The 20,463-nt window shown below is 40.0% G+C and overlaps 1 protein-coding gene across 1 annotated transcript; it reads left to right on the forward strand.

Moving 5' to 3' along the window:
* Positions 1 to 2,802: 2,802 nt before the first annotated feature.
* On the forward strand, positions 2,803 to 14,444 carry LOC122556253 (calcium and integrin-binding protein 1-like). The gene is made up of 5 exons (XM_043702887.1): positions 2,803 to 2,837; positions 7,516 to 7,621; positions 11,726 to 11,879; positions 13,781 to 13,899; positions 14,352 to 14,444. Exons 1-5 carry the CDS (start codon positions 2,803 to 2,805, stop codon positions 14,442 to 14,444), a joined length of 507 nt encoding a protein of 168 aa, XP_043558822.1.
* Positions 14,445 to 20,463: the final 6,019 nt, after the last annotated feature.

Here is a 20,463-nt window from a genome sequence, read left to right on the forward strand (position 1 = left end):
ATTCATGTAGAACTCTGAGTTCAAAAACTGCATGAATTTATGTAATACTCTGTTATTTCACTTTTTAGATTGGAATCAATCTAAACATCAGGTCATAGACAGAGAACACAGGGGGCTAACACTTTCAACACATTGTCTAGCTATCACCATTGTTAACAGCTAACCCGAGAATGCAACTTTAAAAAAAAGGGTTTTGTGATTTTACACATGAAAGAAGTGAAACTATCACTGTATTCTAACAGATGAAAGGCTTAACAGACAATCAATTCTTCAATGTATAATTTCAGTTACATCACACTGCAAATTTTTGCTATAAATTCTGTGTTACGATCGAGCCCTCCACAATCACCTGATGAAGGAGCGTCGCTCCGAAAGCTAGTGTGCTTCCAATTAAACCTGTTGGACTATAACCTGGCACCAGGATGATAGTGGTCTCCTTGAAGCAGGTGGGAACCTCACATTGGAGTGGTAGAGGCTAAAGATGTCTGTGAAAACTCATGTCAACTGGCCCATACAGGATTTAGTGCACAGCCAGGGACTCCATCTGGGTTCATCCTCAAGAAGGCCGATCTGGGGGATCCAAAATGGCAGTCAACTGAGAAGATCGCACTACAGAGCTTCACATCGCAGCAGAAGCAGGACGATCCTTTAACCCGACCAACCCAGACCATTGTGATATCTTGGAACTCCGGAAAGATATTGGAGTCCCAAGAAGCTTCTAAAAACTAACTGAACCGTGTAAGTCCAGAGATGCCGAGAAAAGGAGGAGGAGCATCCCAGGACGGGTCTGCAGTTCAGCCTGCAGTAGCCTCAGAGCCGATTACTTTCCATGCCCTGGTGAACGAGCTCTCGAAATCTTGCGAGATTTTGGGGAAACAGATTGAAGAGAAGCTTCTCTCATGCTGCAGAAGCATGAGTAGCAGCTGGGAGACCTGGAGAAGAGGACGGATGAGGTGGAACAGAACGTCACAGTGGTGGAAGCTGATGCCAATTCATCCAAGGATAGGATCCAAGCCCTGGAGACACATGTCCGTAATTTGTGTGACCAAGCAGATGATCTTGAGAACAGGGGCAGGAGAAAAAACATTCAGATCATCGGTCTGCCTGAGGGTAAGGAAGGTGAGTGGCCTGCGGAATTTGTTGAGGACTGGCTGCCCGAAATTCCTTGACTTGGAGGCTGGCATGAAGCGATTGAAGGTAGAGAGGGCTCACCAGGTTGCAGCGTGGAGATTGGGTCTGGGTCAATGTCCTCATCCTCTCCTAGTGCAGTTCCATCATTACCGGGATAAGAAGAGAGTCATAGAGGCTACCAGAGCCCAGGGGAAAGATCTGAAGGCCCTAATTTACGAGGGCTCTAAGATCATGTTCTTTCAGAACTTCTCAGCGGCGGTGATCTAGAAACGAAAATCTTACGACAGTGTCAAGAGAAGACAGAGGGAGCTTGGGATTCAGTACTCCCTGAGGTATCCAGCGGTGCTCTGGTACACCTTAGATGTACATCTCTTTGACACGTCAGAGAAGGCAAGAGATTTTCTGGACAAACTAATCTAATGTGAACTATTTTAGTATGTATAAATAGTATTGTTTGGGTGTGTGTTTATTATTCTGTTAAATTTTCTTTTTCCTGTATTGATAATAATTTGGTTTAAACTATGTCTGGTGGTGGTTGAGATGTATATTTTCAATTTCTGAGTTAGGATATACCAAAGGATGGGTGGGGTATTTATTCTCCTCCTTTTAAAAAAATGATTTTTTTAAATTCATTTTGGTATTCTGTGGTGTGTTTATTCTTTTCTGCTTTTCTTTGTGTTGCGGCTCTAGCTGGGAGAAGTGAAGGTGGTTGGGATGATTAGATGCCTACTTATGGGCAGTTTGGAATGGGTAGTTGCTCCCTCTGGGCAGGGTGTGAGTTCCTCTACTTAGCACTGTTGGCACTTTATATGTTGGTTTGTTTTTATTTGGTTTTTGTTGTTTTTTATTCTCAATAGTTTTGTAGGTTTGTTAAATGCAGTGGTTTTAGTTCATATAGTTTTTATATTTGGCAGATCATGTGACACTAAGGCTCAGCAGTTTGTGGTTCGGCTTCCTCCTCTCTGGAATTTAAATATTATTGCAGAAGATTATGGCGAATAATTTGTTTAAATGGTGCACCTGGAATATCAAGGGAAGTCACTCACCAATTAAGAGGAAGAAGGTACTCTTGAGTCTTAGAGAGGAGAAGGTGGATATTGCTTTGTCACAGGAGACACATTTGGATGACAAGGAGCATCTGAAAGTACGGCAGAATGGCTTTGATCGAGTTTATATTTCATCATTTAATACCAGAACCATGGCTGTATTGGTCAGAAAAAATCTCCCGTTTAAATTGTTGGAGTGTGTTAAAAACACACACGGGAGGTTTGTAATTCTTAAAGCCTTGATAAATGGGGAAGAATATGGTGTTTTAAATGATTATTGCCCTCCAGCTCATCCCCTTAAATTTTTGGTAGATGCTTTTTCTAAACTGATAAGCCTCAAACCCTGGCACATCATTATAGGGGGAGATTTTAACTGTGTTATGGATCCCACAGTAGACAGGTTGCCCAAAGGTCCGTGGATACCCGCTGTACAAACTAAACAGTCAGTGGGTCTGTGTGGGGAGTTAGGGTTGGTGAACATCTGGAGGCGTCTCCACCCTACAGTTTTACATTTTTCTCCAACACGCATAGATGTCACATAAGGATTGATTTTTTTCTGATCCCTGCTATAACCCTGGATCTGGTGGCATCTTGTACCATTTCTGATCATGCTCCAGTGTACCTAATGGTTACAATTAAGGACGTTACAGTGGGTTTGAGGTACTGGCAAATGGATCCCTTTATCCTCAAGGATAATACGTTTGTGGAGTATTTCTCTAGGGAATTTCGGGCGTTCCTAGTCATCAACATAGGCTTGGTTGATAGCTCATCCGTTCTCTGGGAAACTGCCAAAGCCTATGCGAGGGGGTTAATTATTTCATATTCCGCCAGTAGGAAGCAGCAGAATGGTGAGCAGCAATGTTTCCTTGAAGCACGGTTGAAGGCAGCCGAGAAGGCCTACTTTGACAGACCTTCGTTGGTCAAACTACAGAGGATTACGGCACTGCGGTCTGCATTAAATTCTGTGCTCACGCAGACGACAAAGAAAGAGCTGGCTTTTGCAAAGCAAAGGTTATATGAGCATGGTGACAAGCCAGGTAAATACTTAGTGTATCTTGCCAGAAAGAGGAGTGCCCCACAAGCCATTACGGCGATTAGGGAAGGGTCTGGGAACCTAACATGTGATTCTAAAAAGATTAATGTGCCTTTCAGAGATTTTATTCTAAGTTATATCAGTCTGAGAATTGTGAGGAGGGCCAGGCCAAAATGGAATCCTTTTTTAGAGATCTGAAGCTCCCGGGTGTGACTCCTGAACAACTTCTTTTCTCAATGCCCTGTTATCAGAGCAAGAGGTGCAGGAAGCTGTGAGGCAGCTTCAGAGTGGAAAGGTGCCCAGTCCTGATGGACTTCCCAGTAAATTCTATAAGGAATTTATAAGTATACTGTCAGGCCCGATGCTCAATATGTTTAATGATTCATACAGTCGTGATTGTCTCCCACTATCTCTGAGAGAGGCCAATATTTCACTTATCCTTAAAAAAGGGAAGGACCCGGAAGACTGTGCTTAATACAGGCCCATCTTGCTCTTAAATGTGGACTTTAAAATCCTCTGTACGACTCTCGCGTTAAGGCTGGAGACTTTGTTACCTTCTATTATTAAAGAGGATCAGACGGGCTTTACAAAGGGTCGCAGATCCTTCAATAATGTTAGGAGGCTGCATAATTTATTCAAGCATGCCAACAGCAGTCAAGACAAGGATAGGTGATTTCTTTAGATGCAGAGAAGGCATTTGACCGAGTTGAGTGGCCGTACCTTTTCTATACTCTAGAGCGGTTTGGTTTGGGCGAAGTCTTCATAAGATAGCTAAAGGTTCTCTACAGTGGCCCTCTCGCAGCAGTTATGAACAACGGGGTACGATAAAGCAATTTTAATATTGTTAGGGGCAGCCGACAGGGTAGTCCACTTTTGCCATTGCTTTTTACATTGGTGATTGAACCGTTGGCGGAGGCCATTCGTGGGGATCCCAAAATGTCAGCTCCAGAAGTGGGGTCAAAGTTACATAAGATTTCGTTGTATGCAGATGATGTCCTAATTTTTTTGACAAATCCAACAGTTTCAGTGCCTTGCTTGATGCAATTCGCACGTTTGGCGCTTTTTCAAGGTATAAAATTAATTTTGCTAAATCAGAGGCTATGCCTATGTGTGGTCTTACGAAGGAGCTAGCTCTTGAGGGCAACTATAGATTCCCATTTAGGTGGTCACAGGGGGGTTTTGTGTATTTGGGTATATTCATTTTTCCAGTTCTAGATTGGCTGTTCAAAGCCAATTTTATCCAATTATTTGGAAAAATTAAACAAGACCTTCAAAGATGGGAGACACTTCCAGTCTCGTGGTTGGGTTGGATAGCATTTATTAAGATGAATATTCTCCCTTGTTTGCTATACCCTATATGGATGGTCCCCCTGATTTTCAATAAGCAAACACTCAGGAGGCTGAACGGCCTGGGTCAGCTCCTTTATTTGGCATTGTAAGCGACCCCTCATTAAATTAGCCAAACTGCAGTTGCCTCACAGATCAGGGGGAGTGGACCTTCCAGACATTAAAAATTACCAGTTAAGCTCGCTTTTGTCTTACATGAGTGATTGGGTTTGTGGAGATCCTCTTTCAATATGGCTAGGTATTGAAGCCTCCCAGGCAAGGTGCCCCCTTACCAGTTTGCTGTTTTTGGACAAAATGAGGACAGTTAGGGAATATTGCCATAACCCAGTAGTTATCAATACTGTTAAAGTATGCAGGGCAATTCTGCAGAGGGAAGGCAATATTGGCAAAACACCTTTGTTTGCACCTTTAGTGGGTGTGCCGGGTTTTCAACCGGGTATGATAGATTCAGGATTTAAATGTTGGGCAGTGAGGGGCAATTTATTTGAGGGAGACATAATGATGTCCTTCGATCAGTTAATACGGAAGTACGAGTTATCTAATAGAAACCTCTTTGTTTTTTTAAAATTAGGGATTTTATTCAAAAAAAGACCACACTTTTTGACTGATCCCTTCAAATCTGACATAGAAGGGGGGGATGCTAGGTGCTAAGAGTACACTCTCTACTTTATATCATCAATTGGGGGATGCCACCTCAGATGAGTTTGATCGACTCTGCAAGATGTGGGAAAGAGAGCTGGGTGTTGAAGTTTCTTCAGAGGCATGGGAGGATATTTGGGAGAATGCAAGGAAGATATCAATTTGCAGTAGGACCCATGCTTTACAGTTGAAGATTCTCCACAGGGTCCACTTGGCTCTGGACCGTTTGTAAAAATTTAAACCAGGGGTATCTTCAATATGTCCCAAGAGCAAGGTCTGCACGGGCACTCTTACCCCTTGTCTCTGATCTTGTGATAGGCTTCAAACGTATTGGAGTGCTGTGGCAGGCGCAATGGAGAGGATTTTGGGTGTAAAGGTGGAGAAGGACCCTATCTCTCTCCTTTTAGGGCTGCCCACTGTATTTCCTGCAGACGTGCATAAGAAAAAACTTTTCAATATTCTCACATTCTGTGCAAGAAAGAATATCTTGCTAGGTTGAATATCCGAAAACCCCTCGGGCCTGTCGGGTTGGCGCAAGATTGTTATGGAGCATATTCCCCTGGATTCTCTCACAAATATGGTACACCACAAAACCGAGAATTTTTACAAAACATGGCAGCCCTTTTTGGAATATCTTGACACAGTTTTATCTGCCACACTAACAAGGGCTTTTATATAGCCATAACATTTGTACTTTACAAGTCCAATATCCACGGAGGAGGAACTGTGAGTGTATGAGATTTTGTTTGGCTGGGCTGAGTTATTACAATTTATTACTTTGTTGCTGGTTATTTATTTATTTAAATAGCCAGTTTGGGTATTTTTTAATTCTATATTTTTCTATATATGTTTATACATTTGTACGTGAGGGTGGGTTGGGGATTTTTAAAAATTATTTGGTTTTTTTTACTGTTACTGTTTGGTACTGTTTTGAATTGTATTATTTTGTACTTGTTGTAATATTAAAAAATCTATTTTATCAATAAAAATATCTAATAAAAAAAGGATGATCTGACATCTGCGGCTGTGACAATGGATACAGGTGCCCCTGATGGTCTTGAGGCAGGTGACATCATTTCACTGACCTTCCATACAAAACGAGCATAATTGCACTGAGTTCATCAGGGAGGGAAGCATTGTTGTCAGTGATTCAACTCTACACTTTGTAGCTGTTATATCATCGAGGAGAAGGTGAGGACTGCAGATGCTGGAGATCAGAGCTGAAAATGTGTTGCTGGAAAAGTGTAGCAGGTCAGGCAGCATCCGAGGAACAGGAGAATCGACGTTTCGGGCATAAGCCCTTCTTCAGGAATGAGGACAGTGTGTCCAGCAGGCTAAGATAAAAGGTAGGGAGGAGGGACTTGGGGGAGGGGCGTTGGAAATGCAATAGGTGGAAGGAGATCAAGGTGAGGGTGATAGGCCGAAGTGGGGTGGGGGCGGAGAGGTCAGGAAGAAGATTGCAGGTTAGGAAGGCGGTGCTGAGTTCGAGGGATTCGACTGAGACAAGGTGGGGGGAGGGGAAATGAGGAAACTGGAGAAATCTGAGTTCATCCCTTGTGGTTGGAGGGTTCCTAGGCGGAAGATGAGGCGCTCTTCCTCCAACTGTTGTGTTGCTATGGTCTGGCGATAGAGGAGTCCAAGGACCTGCATGTCCTTGGTGGAGTGGGAGGGGGAGTTGAAGTGTTGAGCCACGGGGTGGTTGGGTTGGTTGGGTTGGTTCAGAGAGCTGTTATATCATATATGCCTATTTGATACTTCTAGATGATACTTTCTAGAACTGAAACACAGAGATTTTCTGATGGCCTGGTAAATATTCAGTCCCCGACTAAAACAGCTTAAATCATCAATTAGCTAATTCTCTGTTTGTGGAATCTTATGAGTAAATGACAGCTTGTACAGTCGGTTCTGATATAATGCAATAGTTCCATTCTCCTGCAATCTCCCATTATTAGAAAATCACGCAAAAGCCATGCCCTGTAAACCAGTGGGGCCAGAATCAAGTTATAGCCAATATAGTTCAGGAAAGTTTGCATTCTGTAAATAATGGTCGAAATTCTTCAATCACATTAAAGCTAATTGTGTTGAAGAAAGGTGCGTTATAGCAGACCATACTGTATACGAGTTTGCTACATAACTAACATCAATACAAAATGCTGCAGGATTGAAAATTGTTCTCTTCCTTTGTGCCTAGTATCATTCTCTTCCTTCATATAATTTACAAGCAGTCTGAAAAACATAATCTATTTACTGATAATTTGTATGTTTAGACACATAGAGATGTAACACAAAAATGCCTAATTGTTGGTTGTTATCTTTCAGAGCTTGTGAGAGATTTAAAGAACTAGTTCCAGAACATATTAAAGATTTTACTCGCCGCACTGTAAGATCTCCTATGCAACAAATGATACAAATCAATGAGTTAAAGGTAAGGATCAAAGTGATAGAGTACTGATTTGATTAAAATGGATTAATTTGTGAATATCCTTTGGATATCCTGTCCTGACATATTTACTTAAATAATTGCAACACATGAGACATGACAGTGAAATTAATTGAATAAAGCATTACCTTCAACATTAATAAATGTGAATCATCCATTTTGGTAGGAATAACTGTTAAACGGTCTGTTACTTGAATGGTAAAAAATTGCAGCATGCTGCTGTGCAGAGGGACCTGGGTGTCCTTGTGCATGAATCATCGAAGGTTGGTCTGCAAGCACAACAGATAATTAAGAAGGCAAATGGAATTTTGTCTTTCATTGCTAAAGGGATTAAGTTTAAAAGCAGGGAGGTTATGTTGCAGCTATATAGGGTGCAGGTAGGCCACACCTGCAATACTGCCTTCAGTTTTGGTCTCTATACTTGAGAAAGGATGTACTGGCACTAGAGTGGGTGCAGAGGGGGTGCACTAGATTGATTCAGGAGTTGAGGGGGTTGGCTCCTGAGGAGAGACTAAGTAGACTGGGACTATATTCATTGGAATTTACAAGAATGAAAGGGGGATCCTGTAGAAACATATAAAATTATGAAGGGAATAGATATTATAGAAGTAGAGAGGATGTCTCCACTGGTGGGTGAAACTAGAACAAGAGGGCATCGCCTCAAAATTGAGGGGTAGCAGATGTAGGACTGAATTATGAAAGAACTTCATCACCCAGAGGATTGTGAATCTATGGAGTTCCCTGCTCAGTGAAGTTGTTGAGGCTTCCTCAATAAATGTTTTTAAAGCTAAGATAGATAATTTTTTTGAACAGTAAAGGAATTAAGGGTTTTGGTAAGAGCGCAGGTAAGTGGAGTGAGGCCATGAAAAGATCAGCCATGATCTAATTGAATGGTGGAGTAGGCTCGAAGGGTCAGATGGCCTACTCCTGCTCCTAGTTCTTACACTTTTTATGTTCTTTTCTCATGCCTATGAAAAAAACTATAAGTGCAACAATATGTTTACTGTTATCTTAATCTACTCCCTGGTATTCAAAGTTAAGACAAGTTATGCAAAGAGGGAATGTCCTGATTGTCAGTGCCATATCTCTGCATTTTGGAATTTGGAGCAGTTCACGCCTGGATATTTGATGATGAGGCTGTCTGCCAGCTGTGCGAGTTTGTAAATGATCATTCCAGTCATCTAAATTTTTGTTCAAAATTAGTTGCTCTGTTTTGTGTACGTTCCCTCTATGTTTCTGCTTAGTGGAGATCAAAAAATGGTGTTTTCTTCTGAAATGTGTACTCTTCCGGAACTTAGAAATGCTGCAAATTGTACTGTTTGCTTGGCATATGAGGAAAAGAATGATTTTCACTGACATGGCCACTTTCATAAAAGACTTCTGAAAAACAAGGCCTGTGAAAGGGATTGCTACACTTTTAGAACGCAGTTTACTAATACTCACTGTACATGCTGTTTACATAGCTGTTTGTTCAAAGAGTCAAGGGTGGTGGTGGGGGTGGGTTTGGGGGAGGAGTGGGAGAGAGTTACTGCAGCAGAGCTGGAGTCAGCAGGTGTGCGTGAAAGGAGACTTGGCTGGCAACACGTATCTGATTGGTTTGTGGCACGACAACCAGTTGTCAACGATTAAGGCCTTGTGCCAGCCAACAACTGCGTGATTGGCTTCCTGGTAGCTGAACAGCTTGTAGATGTCAACCGGGTAGCCCAGAAGTCTTTGGATTTCTGGAACGAGAATTGTTGTCTGTCTATAGTAAGAAATATCTAAGGCCTGAAGAAAACCAGTTTACTTCCCATCATTAGATGCTGTAGGCTGTGTTTTAACCAATATGTCAGAGACTATATAAATTGTGAAGTAGTTGCTCTTTGTCACATACAAGTGAAAGTGCCTGGAAAAGAGAGATGGAGGAACAGCAAATCATGACAAGCATCTCAGTAAACCCTGTGGACAGGGACTATTGAAATGCTGCCTCTGTTTTCCTCCACCCATAACACCAATGGGTTGTTGTGTTGTCAGTCTGCATATGTGTATAGGTGGGGGTTTATAAGGGGAAGAGAATTTTAAGGGGAAGAGTTTTCTATTGACAGTTCATATTTCTTTACCTTTGGCTAAAATCTGTTTACTTGTAATAAATAGTAATTCTTGTTAAGTACAGAAACTTCTTTTGTCTTTGCTGTTAACTTGAGCCTAAAAAGACAGAATGGTTATGGAAGTTTGCCTACGTCGATATAATCTTTAACTTTGATGACTCTAAGAAGGTCTTGATTTCCAGTGCATCATCCCAGTGAGACATGACACTTGATATATTGTGAAATGTCTGCCTAAGCTGTCACTATTCATTGCTAACCTGCATTTGTAGGAAAGTCCTATCACATCAGAGATTCAAAGTCAGTAGTGACAGGAGTACACAAGCAGAGTCTATAGCCACTAAGTTGAATCTTCTGCTGTTTCACTGTATGTGATGTTCTTCAGATGCTCTCCATACTTTCTAACTGGTCTCTCCTGCACCTCACTAACTGATTTCATGAAGTAGATGGAGCTGTGATTATGGTTGTCAATATTTTAAAATCCGTTCTTCTCCTTTAAGCTTCCTGGGCAGCCATATTTTTCTTTTTAGAGCATACAAAGTTAACAGAAAAGTCAGGATTTACAATGCTAGTGCTAAAACACTCCTTGAAAATAGATCACATAAGAACTTCTGTTTGTGATCTTTGAAGCTGGAATGCAGTGGTCAATGTTTGTGCCTGACTGAGTCCAAGTAAATGAGTTTGGAGGATAAATAATGCCAAGAACCTTGGGAAAGAATCCTACATTTTTAGTTTTCATTGGTATGTGAGATAGAATTCAGAAAGACATTTAATTCTAAGTGAAAAAACGGCCTCTTCCTATCCACCAGAACTATAACCTCCTCAATGAATTTCAGCAAAATGTATACATTTTGATCTTTTTGAACCAAATTTGGTTCTCTAATCAGTTACTGTTCTTCTAGCTGATCCCTTGTGCCATTCCTAATTTGATATAAGGCTCACAAAATGTTACATTGCTATACATTATTTCAATGATATAAAGAAGCTGTATTTGCATGCACGTTTATACATAAATATCCCACCACATCACATTACTACAAAATAGTCTGGACATTAAACCAACACTACATTAGTACAGTACTATTTTGTAACCTTAGAAATATGTTAATTGAAACTCCAGTACTAAGTTCAAAAGTGTGAGGATTTCAAACTCTGGGAACCACAAGGAACAACTATATCTGAAGGATCCTGCTTTGCAACAAGATAAAGAGCTATGTTCTAATTAATTAGAAATTTGTTACCTGATTTCATCGTGCTTTGCAGATTATCAGCCAGGGATGGGATCTGCTAACTTCACAGTCTCATTTTTTAGATTAGATTCCCTACAGTGTGGAACAGGCCCTCCGGCCCAACAAGCCCACACCAACCCTCCGAAGAGTAACCCGCCCAGACTCATTTCCCTCTGACACTTGCACCTAACACTATGGGCAATTTAGTATGGCCAATTCACCTGACCCACACATCTTTGGACTGTGGGAGGAAACTAGAGTACCCAGACAAAACCCATCCAGACACAGGGAGAATGTGCAAACTCCACACAGACAGTTGCCTGAGGCTGGAATCAAACCTGGACTCTAGTGCTGTGAGGCAGCAGTGCTAACCCCTGAGCCACCGTGCCACATGCTTGACTTGCAATTGGTGTAGTGATGGTTTCTATTTATGTTAAGCAAGCTTAGTTATAAGAAAGGTTTTTAGCCTGCTTTTCAATTTGCTCAGTATCCCTTCCCTTTTATGGTATAGAATAGCTTGATTATTTTATAACTTCCATCCTCAGAGAATACTTCCCCAGTGTCATGAGTAAGTGGTACAATGTCCCTCTGTACCTTTACTCCTCAATATCCTGTACATCAAAATGGCTGGTTATTGTCCTTTATACCTTTACATATTTTTTCTGTTAATGCTTTCTTGTTGAGCACCTGATTTTTTTTCTGCTTGATTCTGTGGTTATTCTATTTTTGTTTTGCATCTAAAATATTTGACACGTACAAAACATTTCCAATTCCAGGCAAATCCATTTAAGAGACGGATCTGTCGAATATTCTCAACTTCCAAATTGAATAATGGCAGCATTTCCTTTGAAGATTTCCTTGATATGTTTTCTGCTTTTAGTGAAGCAGCTCCAGCCGATGTGAAAGCTGAATATGCATTCCGAATCTTGGGTAGGAATGGCTCCAGGTTATTTATTGATAAGAATATTTGTGTTTGTGAAGGTAATTGAATGCAAACAAATTTTAAAGCATTACTAGATAAACTCCTGTGATCTGCCTGGATGATTTAAGCTATAAAAGGGGATCTCTTTTTCTACCTTTTAACATTTCAATAGTGGGAACTTTGTAAGTATGTACAATAATGTATGGAATTTTAGAACAGAGTGAAAGGTCCCTTTCTGATTTCCAGTTGTTGTATATTTCTCTAAATTTCCTCTTCTGATTATCTCTCGTTTCTGTATGTGTTTACCTGATTCCTTCCTCATTCTTTACTTTGTAGCTTGTCTCTTATATTTTCCTTTTCTTTGACGTTTGAATCATGACTATATAGTGTAGTGTGGTTTGCTGTAGACAGGAGGAGCCACATACTCTATACTTGCTGTCAGCTGTGGCAAGATGCAGCATTTCTGCCCATCAGATTCTGCTGTTACTCTCCTCAATTACTACTTCTTTAATTCACTCTCAAGTTCACCACAAAGTGGATACCAGGAAGACAGAGGCATGGTTTTCCTTTTCCTCTCAGATTTTTTTACTGAAATATTTGCCTCAAAAATGCTTTACTTACTTTCAGAATTCAATGTATTGCTCTATATTTGCAATAAACTAAATTACAAACCGCATTACACTGTTTTCCTATCCCTTCTTGTGTCTCTAAGATGTAAACTATGAATGATTAGTTTTGCCAGCTAAACAGACATGAGATAAATAATTGGTTTCAAAAATGAACTGACACTTCTTTTCCTGAAAATGAAACAAGGGGCTGCATTTTATTTTCCCTGACCATGGTGGTGGTCCTACCCATGCGTTGAGGTAACTCTCTACCTCACCTGGTTTTGGGAGCCCTAACTGCATTTTACAAACTAAAGAAGTTGCTCTTTGAAGTCAGGGGCTCTCAGTTTTTTTTAATAGAAAGGGGTCCTGTTCTCAAGACGTGCTGGCCAATTGAAGGGCCTGCAGCTTTTAAGTCCCCACAGTGCCACTGGGATTAGTGGACACTGTTGGTACTGCAACTGGGCATGGAAAGCATCTTCAATGGAGGAGCTCCCAGATCTCTCAATCCAATGGGTCGAACTTGCCAGGGTCAACCCTCAGTAAGGTGGGAGTGGTGTGGGGTGAAGAAAGTTAATCATGAGGGCTGAGAGGTTGCTTTTGAGGGCTTGGCGCTTGCATTGACTCAGTGGGTAACCAATCATAAGAGCACCCACAGAGCTCACAGGAGGGGCATTGGGATTTACTTGGCATTCTCTCACTGCCCACCCACTGCTGCTAAACTATCTTAATTGGAACGTAAGGGCCTAAGGGTGGCAGGGCCATGTGCCATGTTCCTTGCTGTTTGTGAAATGCCACCAGTGTTTGGAAGTTGATGCGTGTGCCATCCCACCCATATTTTCATTGTCCTGCCTTCTAGCTTGCTCTCGATTGCCAATAAAATCCCAGCAATAGTTTTCCAGTGTGACAGGAGGAACGATAAGTGGCAAAACTTGGTGATCTGAAGAGAACACATTTCTAACAAGAACAGGACGGGGAATCATAGCTCTGAAAGGAAGTAGTATTCATGTTTGTGAAGGTTTGCCCCCAGACAAAGGACAATGGAAACTGCTGAAGAAAGCTGCTACTCAGCTTTTTAGGGTCCTGGTAGAGTTTGAAACCCTTCTGTCATGTGCCAGTCTGATTTAATAATTGTAGAACTTTACCAAATAAGCTAGATTTTCAATCCCTAATAAAACATTCAAAGATCAGAGTAGCTTTGTCTAGTGTACTGTATTCCAAAGTATTAAAAGCAATCCCATTGAATCCATATGTTTCAATTAAAATGATAAAGTGGATATTAATTTGTTTTCTGTTTGGAACAGATTTCAATGACAATGGTACAATAGATCGCTCGGATTTGATCAAATTCTTGACTTTAATTACTGGAAATGAGGTTCACAAGATACTTAATGAGACGGAGATGGGAATCATTATTGACATGGTTTGTTTTGTTGTATTACTTTGTTGGGGAATTAATTGATTTGTTTCTGATATATAAATGTTCGAGGTTTTTCAGGTTTGTGTTCAAACAAATCATGGAAAACATACATCAAATGTCCCACATTTCCAACACCTTTTGAAGTGAATTGAGATTAAATGTACATTTGCCTTAATTAGAGATGATAAAGCCTTTTTATTCCTTTTTCATGCTACAGCAAATTTAGATTACTGATGTGAACAGGGCCCTTCATGTGCAAATTGAAATTCAAACATCTGCAACAAGACACAAGCTGTAATTTGCAACAGATGGCCCTAGTTTAAAATATATTATGTGATGTGATTGAATCCTAACTAAATCAGAACAAATTTTGAAATAGAATGTTTTTCAGTAAATAAATGCAAACATACCTATGGATTATATGAATGAAACACTCTCATACTGTTGCTTTTAAGATCATGGAGGATATTGATATGGATGGTGATGAACGTATAAACCTTTCAGAATTCCATCATATTGCATCAAAAATGCCTGACTTTGCCAGGTAAAGTTATAAATTCTTAATCATAAAATATCTTGCTCTACTGTCTGATTTAACTGACTACTTTCCTAATAATTCGGGACTGAAGTAATATTGTGATTTTCTTATATTCTTTCTGAGGATCAATGACTCCCATCGGTGTTACTTATATAAATAAGTGGCTGGAATTTGCCAGGAATCAGCCAAGTGTCAATTTTAGCAAATTTCATGGAGAGTTTCTCTCACTGAATCTAAGCAACTATTCTCTGAAACCCACCTCAGTAACTATGCACCCCTCCTCTATGGTGCCCAACTTACACTCTCTTGCCTCTCGCCAGAGGCTATGTTGCTGGTACTGTTTTTAAAGCTCAATTGTGCACTAACCATGAATTGCCCTTCACCATGCATTAGGAGGGGAACCAAAATAATCACTTCTCAGTGCACATAGGTGGCAAGACTGATACTTCATTGCAAATAAAAGTATACATTTGTAAAACTATTGCTATTTCAGAACCAAGCTATACGGATTGGTTATAACGTCATCTTATCTTAGAAACCTGCCTGAGTGCTAATCTTAACCTAATGCCCAGTATAACTGACAGCCCAGCTAAACTGTCCCCAGTTGTGCCTTTGACTTACTGAATAAATAATGTCTACTCCCCTTAGACTTTGAAACATAGCCATTCACCATGACCATGTTCAGTGTGTTTACTACATAAGCTGCCAGCCCATGGTGTTGAGACACAGCAACATGTCCACTTCCTTGACTGCTCACGGCTGGCAACCATGACAATCTGCCTGGCTTTGTATATGCATAACCAGTAATGCAAGACAAAGCACTGTGTGCATCTTTAAGCTCTAATTGAGAGGCAAAGCACAAAGCACAAGGCAGAGCATTGAAGTAGGTCCAAAGTGTGAGAGCATGAAGAGAGCAAGTGAGGGGATCCATGAGATGTGGTCTGGTCCCATTGATGAGTTAAGTTAGGTGCATGTCCCTGCACACATGACTCCTGCAGCAGTATTACCAATGAAAAGTGCTGATGAGCTCCAAGGATAAGGGGGATGGGCAGTTGTTGCCCATGGAGTGTGCCCTAAGATGTTGGGGACTACTATCAAAATGGAGACTGAGAGGAGCAAGCAGTGAGCTATTACATTTGAACTTCGAAGTGTATGATGAAGTACCTCAAAAAATGTAACGTCATAAGATAAGAAACCATGATGTTGGAGATAGTATAGAAAATTGGCTTATGGGTATGAAACAATGAATAAGGATGAGGGTTCCTTTTTCAGATTGGTGACCAATGGGGTTCCAAAGGAACAAGTTACTGGGACTGCAACTGTTTACAATGTGTATTAATGACTTGAAGGAAGGAAGTGAATTGACCAAATTTGCAGAAGACATAAAACTAGATGGAAAGGCAGGTTGTGAGAGGGGTACAAACCGTATACGTAGGGATGTGGATAGGTTAAGTAGGTGGGCAAAAAGCTGGCAATTGGAGTACAATTGGGGGAAAAAAAGTGGTTGGAAGGGAGATCAAAAGAACAGTATTATATAAATAGAGAACAACTACAGAAAGCTGCAACACAAAGGAACTTGAATATGAAACACAGGTAATCTGGAAGACTAGTGGAATGTTGGTCATTATTTCAAGGGGTTTGAAATAAAGCAGTTGGTATGCTTTATTGCTAATGTAAAAAGTGCTGGCGAGACTATACCAGAGTAGTATGAGCAGTTTTGATTTCCGTAATTAAGGGAAGATATTATTTCATTGAAGGCAGTTCAGGCTCCCTTGAATGATCCCTGGTATGGAGGGATTGTTTTATGAGCAAAGGCTAAACAGTTTGGGATGCTACTCACTGGAGTTTAGAAGACTGATGTGATCTCATTGAAACATATAGGATTCTTAAGGGGCTTGACAGAGGAATTGCTGAGGGGATGTTTTGGACCAGAAGGCATTGCCTCAGAACAAAGGAGAACAAATTCAAGACTGAGATGATGAAGAAGATATTCTCTGAGGATTGATGGTTGTTGCATTACCTTGCCACAGAAAACTGTGGAGGCAGAGTCCTTGTGTATATTTAAGGCTGAGATAGTTTCTGGATCAACAAGGGAATCAAGGGTTATGGGGAAAAGGCAGGAAATTGGACATGAGGAATGTTGAAACAGTCAAGATCATACTGAATGATGAAGCAATTTTTTTATGTCTTCTCACTGGTGGAATCTTTGGAAATTTCAGATGTGTGTAGTCTAAAGGAAACAAATTCCACAGCAATGCAGTTGACTCTTAATTCCCCTCTGCAATGTTTAACATGCCAGATAGCTGAGGACAATTAGAGCTAGGTGACAAATGCTGGCTCAGCCATCAAAGTCTCCATCAAAGAATAAAGATTGCCAGCATGCACTTGAAAGACTGGCAAGGAGAAAGTAGAGCAAACACTGAATCCCCTTGAATGCTAAATATCTGTGGAAACTGCAGATGATGCTGAAGCCCTAGAAACAGGTTTAATTTTCCAAAATCTGATCCTCTTCCTCTTCATTGTGACACTGCAATCAGTATTTGACAGGAGTTTAGTAATAGGAAATGAGAGTTCTTGATCAGTGATTGTGATAATTTGAAATCAAAATCTACTTATTCATTGTTAATATTATAATAAAATTATAATAAAATCCTGCTTGCTGTAACTGTTACAGTTTGGATGCTGTGTCTGGTGCAGAAGGGCAATGGAGAATGGGATAGGTGTGGACATTCTGTTTAGTTATTCTTGACAAAATGATGTTAGCACATGATCTGGTGCTATATTAAGCAGTGATCACAATTTGTAAGTATTTCATTGGCTGTAAAGTGCATCAACATCTTTGGGGTCATTGGTGGCACTGCAAAAAGCCATTCAACCAATGTAAAATCAGAAACGTTTATTGCTATGATCAGAATTTCCTGTTTCAAGTCATGCAACCATGTTGATCATAAAACTATTTAAATCTTTCGATAAATCATTCTTTTTCTCCTCCAAACAGCTACTTCACCATGACAGTCTATTAAGACTGAACAAGTTAATCAATTGGATCCATTTCTGAAATCATGCATTCATCAACTGCAATTAGATTCTGGACAAAATTAAATTTAAAACAGGTCAATAACTGTACGTCACTTGAAATTCCATTGAACTCTTTATATTAACAGTCCTTTTTAATTCCTCTGTCAACACTTTGTACAACAAGCAAGAAAGAACTTTTATGTAGTACAATTCTATATCACATCATTCATGTAATGAATCTACAGATTATTTACAATGGGAAAATACTAGACATTTACGAAGGTGTAATGTATGACTTTTTCTTTGACCATCAACATAAATGGTTGGAAAATCACAGCATATGCCTGAATTTCCTTTCTACAGCCTTAGAGGTGAGGATTACCACAGGTAGTACAATCGTTTTCGCTGATAGTACAAAATTAGCCCAATAATATTAACAAAATGGTCATAATATTGGTGTAGTGCACACTCGAATTAGGCAGATCATTTGTAACACTGAAGTGCCACATTAACAATTGTAAAACTTTAATCATTTTGTAGTGTAGTTTTCGTAATGTACAAGACAACTTTTTCACGTACTCTGATTGCAGTATACATCTGGATTTCAGTTTGTATTGCCAGTGAGTTGAAACACTCAACCAGCAGCCATGTGTATTCTTAACATATTTTACTTTCTCTGACCAACAAGTAGAATTCTGCAATATTTTAGGGCTCATTGCTTGTTGTCCATTCTAACCCCTTAGGCCTGAAATATTAATGCCCATTGTTTAAACTATTGCATGTTTATTCTAATTTTCAATTTATTCCTGTTGCAACTTGTTTGCTATTCTTGAATATAATAAATTGAGTTGTTTAATTTTATTAGTCAGCTTTCTGTACTTATTGTCAGTTTATATTTTTTCCACAAAGAGGGCACGTTTGAAAATCCCTCTCCCAAGCCTCATATAACTATACAGAGTGGCACTGAAAGGTAGATAAGAACAGTCAACATATAATTCAGTCATTACGAATATCCCCTCAAGTGCCTATGTTTCTGAAAATCAAACACAGATGCACAATATTCTCTGTTTGATATAGGACTTAGAAACTCCTAGTTGCAAGGGTTCTATTGTTTCCACTGCTAAGATCAATAAGCTTGGCACGGAATGTGGATCCGCAGATCACAGATATTTCAGCACCATCGTTTAAATTTCTAAAATTAAATGCAAAATGTACAACTGCTAAATGGTGCAAAAATTGACAGTTGACATCAAGTGGATATTTCAAAGAATAGAAATCAGTAATACCTCACAAAAGAACATTGCCACATACAGCTGTTTATAATGAGTTCACTTTAATCTTTGGCTATGATTCTGAAATGATAGGGTGTATTGAAAGGATGGACAACTAACAGAATTTAAAGACCAACTGTTCCTTTTTTGTTACTTAAACGTTCTTTGAAGTTATCTTTCAGAAGTTGAAGGTATTACTTTTCTGGAATTGAGGGCTTGAAGGAGCAATGAAAACCAGACTGCACATTCTACAAATACAGGTTACATTACAATGCACATTTCAGCTATCAGGGTCTGCTTGAAGTATGGCCTTGTAAAAAAAGGTTCATATGTATAAATAGCTAGTGAAATCTGAATCGATCATTCAAAGAATTTTAAATGTTCTAAGCAATTTTGTCCCTTTTCAAAAAGTTAAATACACAGTACTATATAATTCCATAGATATCACAAGTCTTGAAGGAGATCCTATCTTTGGAACTTCAATTTAATGGAGTCGGAGAGCGTTTCTAACAGGAACACTGAAGACCCTTTGTCTAGGCCACTGCAAATGTTGTTAGCAGATGTTTAACCAGCAATTCCATTTTTTTAAGTCCAGAAAAGATTCTGTTAATTGAGAAGTCTCAACTTCTTGATTAGAGAATAATATGGGAAGGTGTGGCAATAGGTTTGTAAGGTGTTACAGACCAGCAGAGTTGGTAAGATAGTTCCCCTTTTTTCCATCATTTGACTAATTGCAAGAAGATGTGTTTTAATCCATTGAGCATTGTGATACTTAAGAATGAAAACAATGTTGTGTAGGTTCAAAAAGATAAATATTTATTTCTCAACACCCAAATGTAATTGTGATAACATCCATTTACTTATATCGAAGATTGCCAGAATGCACTCCCTTTACTTACACACACCTGTGTGTGCAAGTCATGGTAGATACAAAGGAGGTAGATACAAAGGAGGTAGCACACACTTTTGCTTTTAGAAAAGTCCAGAAAATCCCTAATACTCTGGCGTTGTGGGAAAGAAGCTGAAAACATTGTAGTCTAATATTCTTTTAAATCAGCTAGAAAACGGAGGTTGGAAGTTTCTGGTGATAAGTTCAACAGTATCTTTCTGGCTTTGCTCCCGCCAAAGTTATAGAAGAGCTGCTATATTTAAGATATTGTTTGGTTCTCCAAATCTTCAAGTTAAAGACCAGATCACTCTGCTTGTTGGTACTTTCTAGGTAGGAATCTGCCTTTGCTTTGAAGGATATCTACCCTCTGTAGTTTCTTTATTTTCTAAACTGACTGACCCAAAGCTGCTTTCAAGAGTTAATAAATGTTTCTCATTACAAGCTGGTTTCTATTAGGTGACCATAATATTTAGTGTTCTTATTGTTCCCACAGATGATGCCTGACAACATCAGTGCTGACGATAGGGCTTAATTTTGGCCTTGGCTGGAAATGTGTTGCTGGAAAAGCGCAGCAGGTCAGGCAGCATCCAGGGAACAGGAGAATCGACGTTTCAGGCATAAGCCCTTCTTCAGGAATGGGGAAAGTTTGTCCAGCAGGCTAAGATAAAAGGTAGGGAGGAGGGACTTGGGTGAGGGGCGTCGGAAATGTGATAGGTGGAAAGAGGTCAAGGTGAGGGTGATAGGTCAGACTGGAATTCCTTCGACTCCGCCGCATCTGCTCCCAGGAGGACCAGTTCCAAAAACGCATAACCCAGATGGCCTCCTTCTTCAAGGACCGCAATTTCCCCCCC

This window comes from Chiloscyllium plagiosum, chromosome 2 (genome assembly GCF_004010195.1).
Source record: "Chiloscyllium plagiosum isolate BGI_BamShark_2017 chromosome 2, ASM401019v2, whole genome shotgun sequence".
NCBI classification, from domain to species: domain Eukaryota; kingdom Metazoa; phylum Chordata; class Chondrichthyes; order Orectolobiformes; family Hemiscylliidae; genus Chiloscyllium; species Chiloscyllium plagiosum.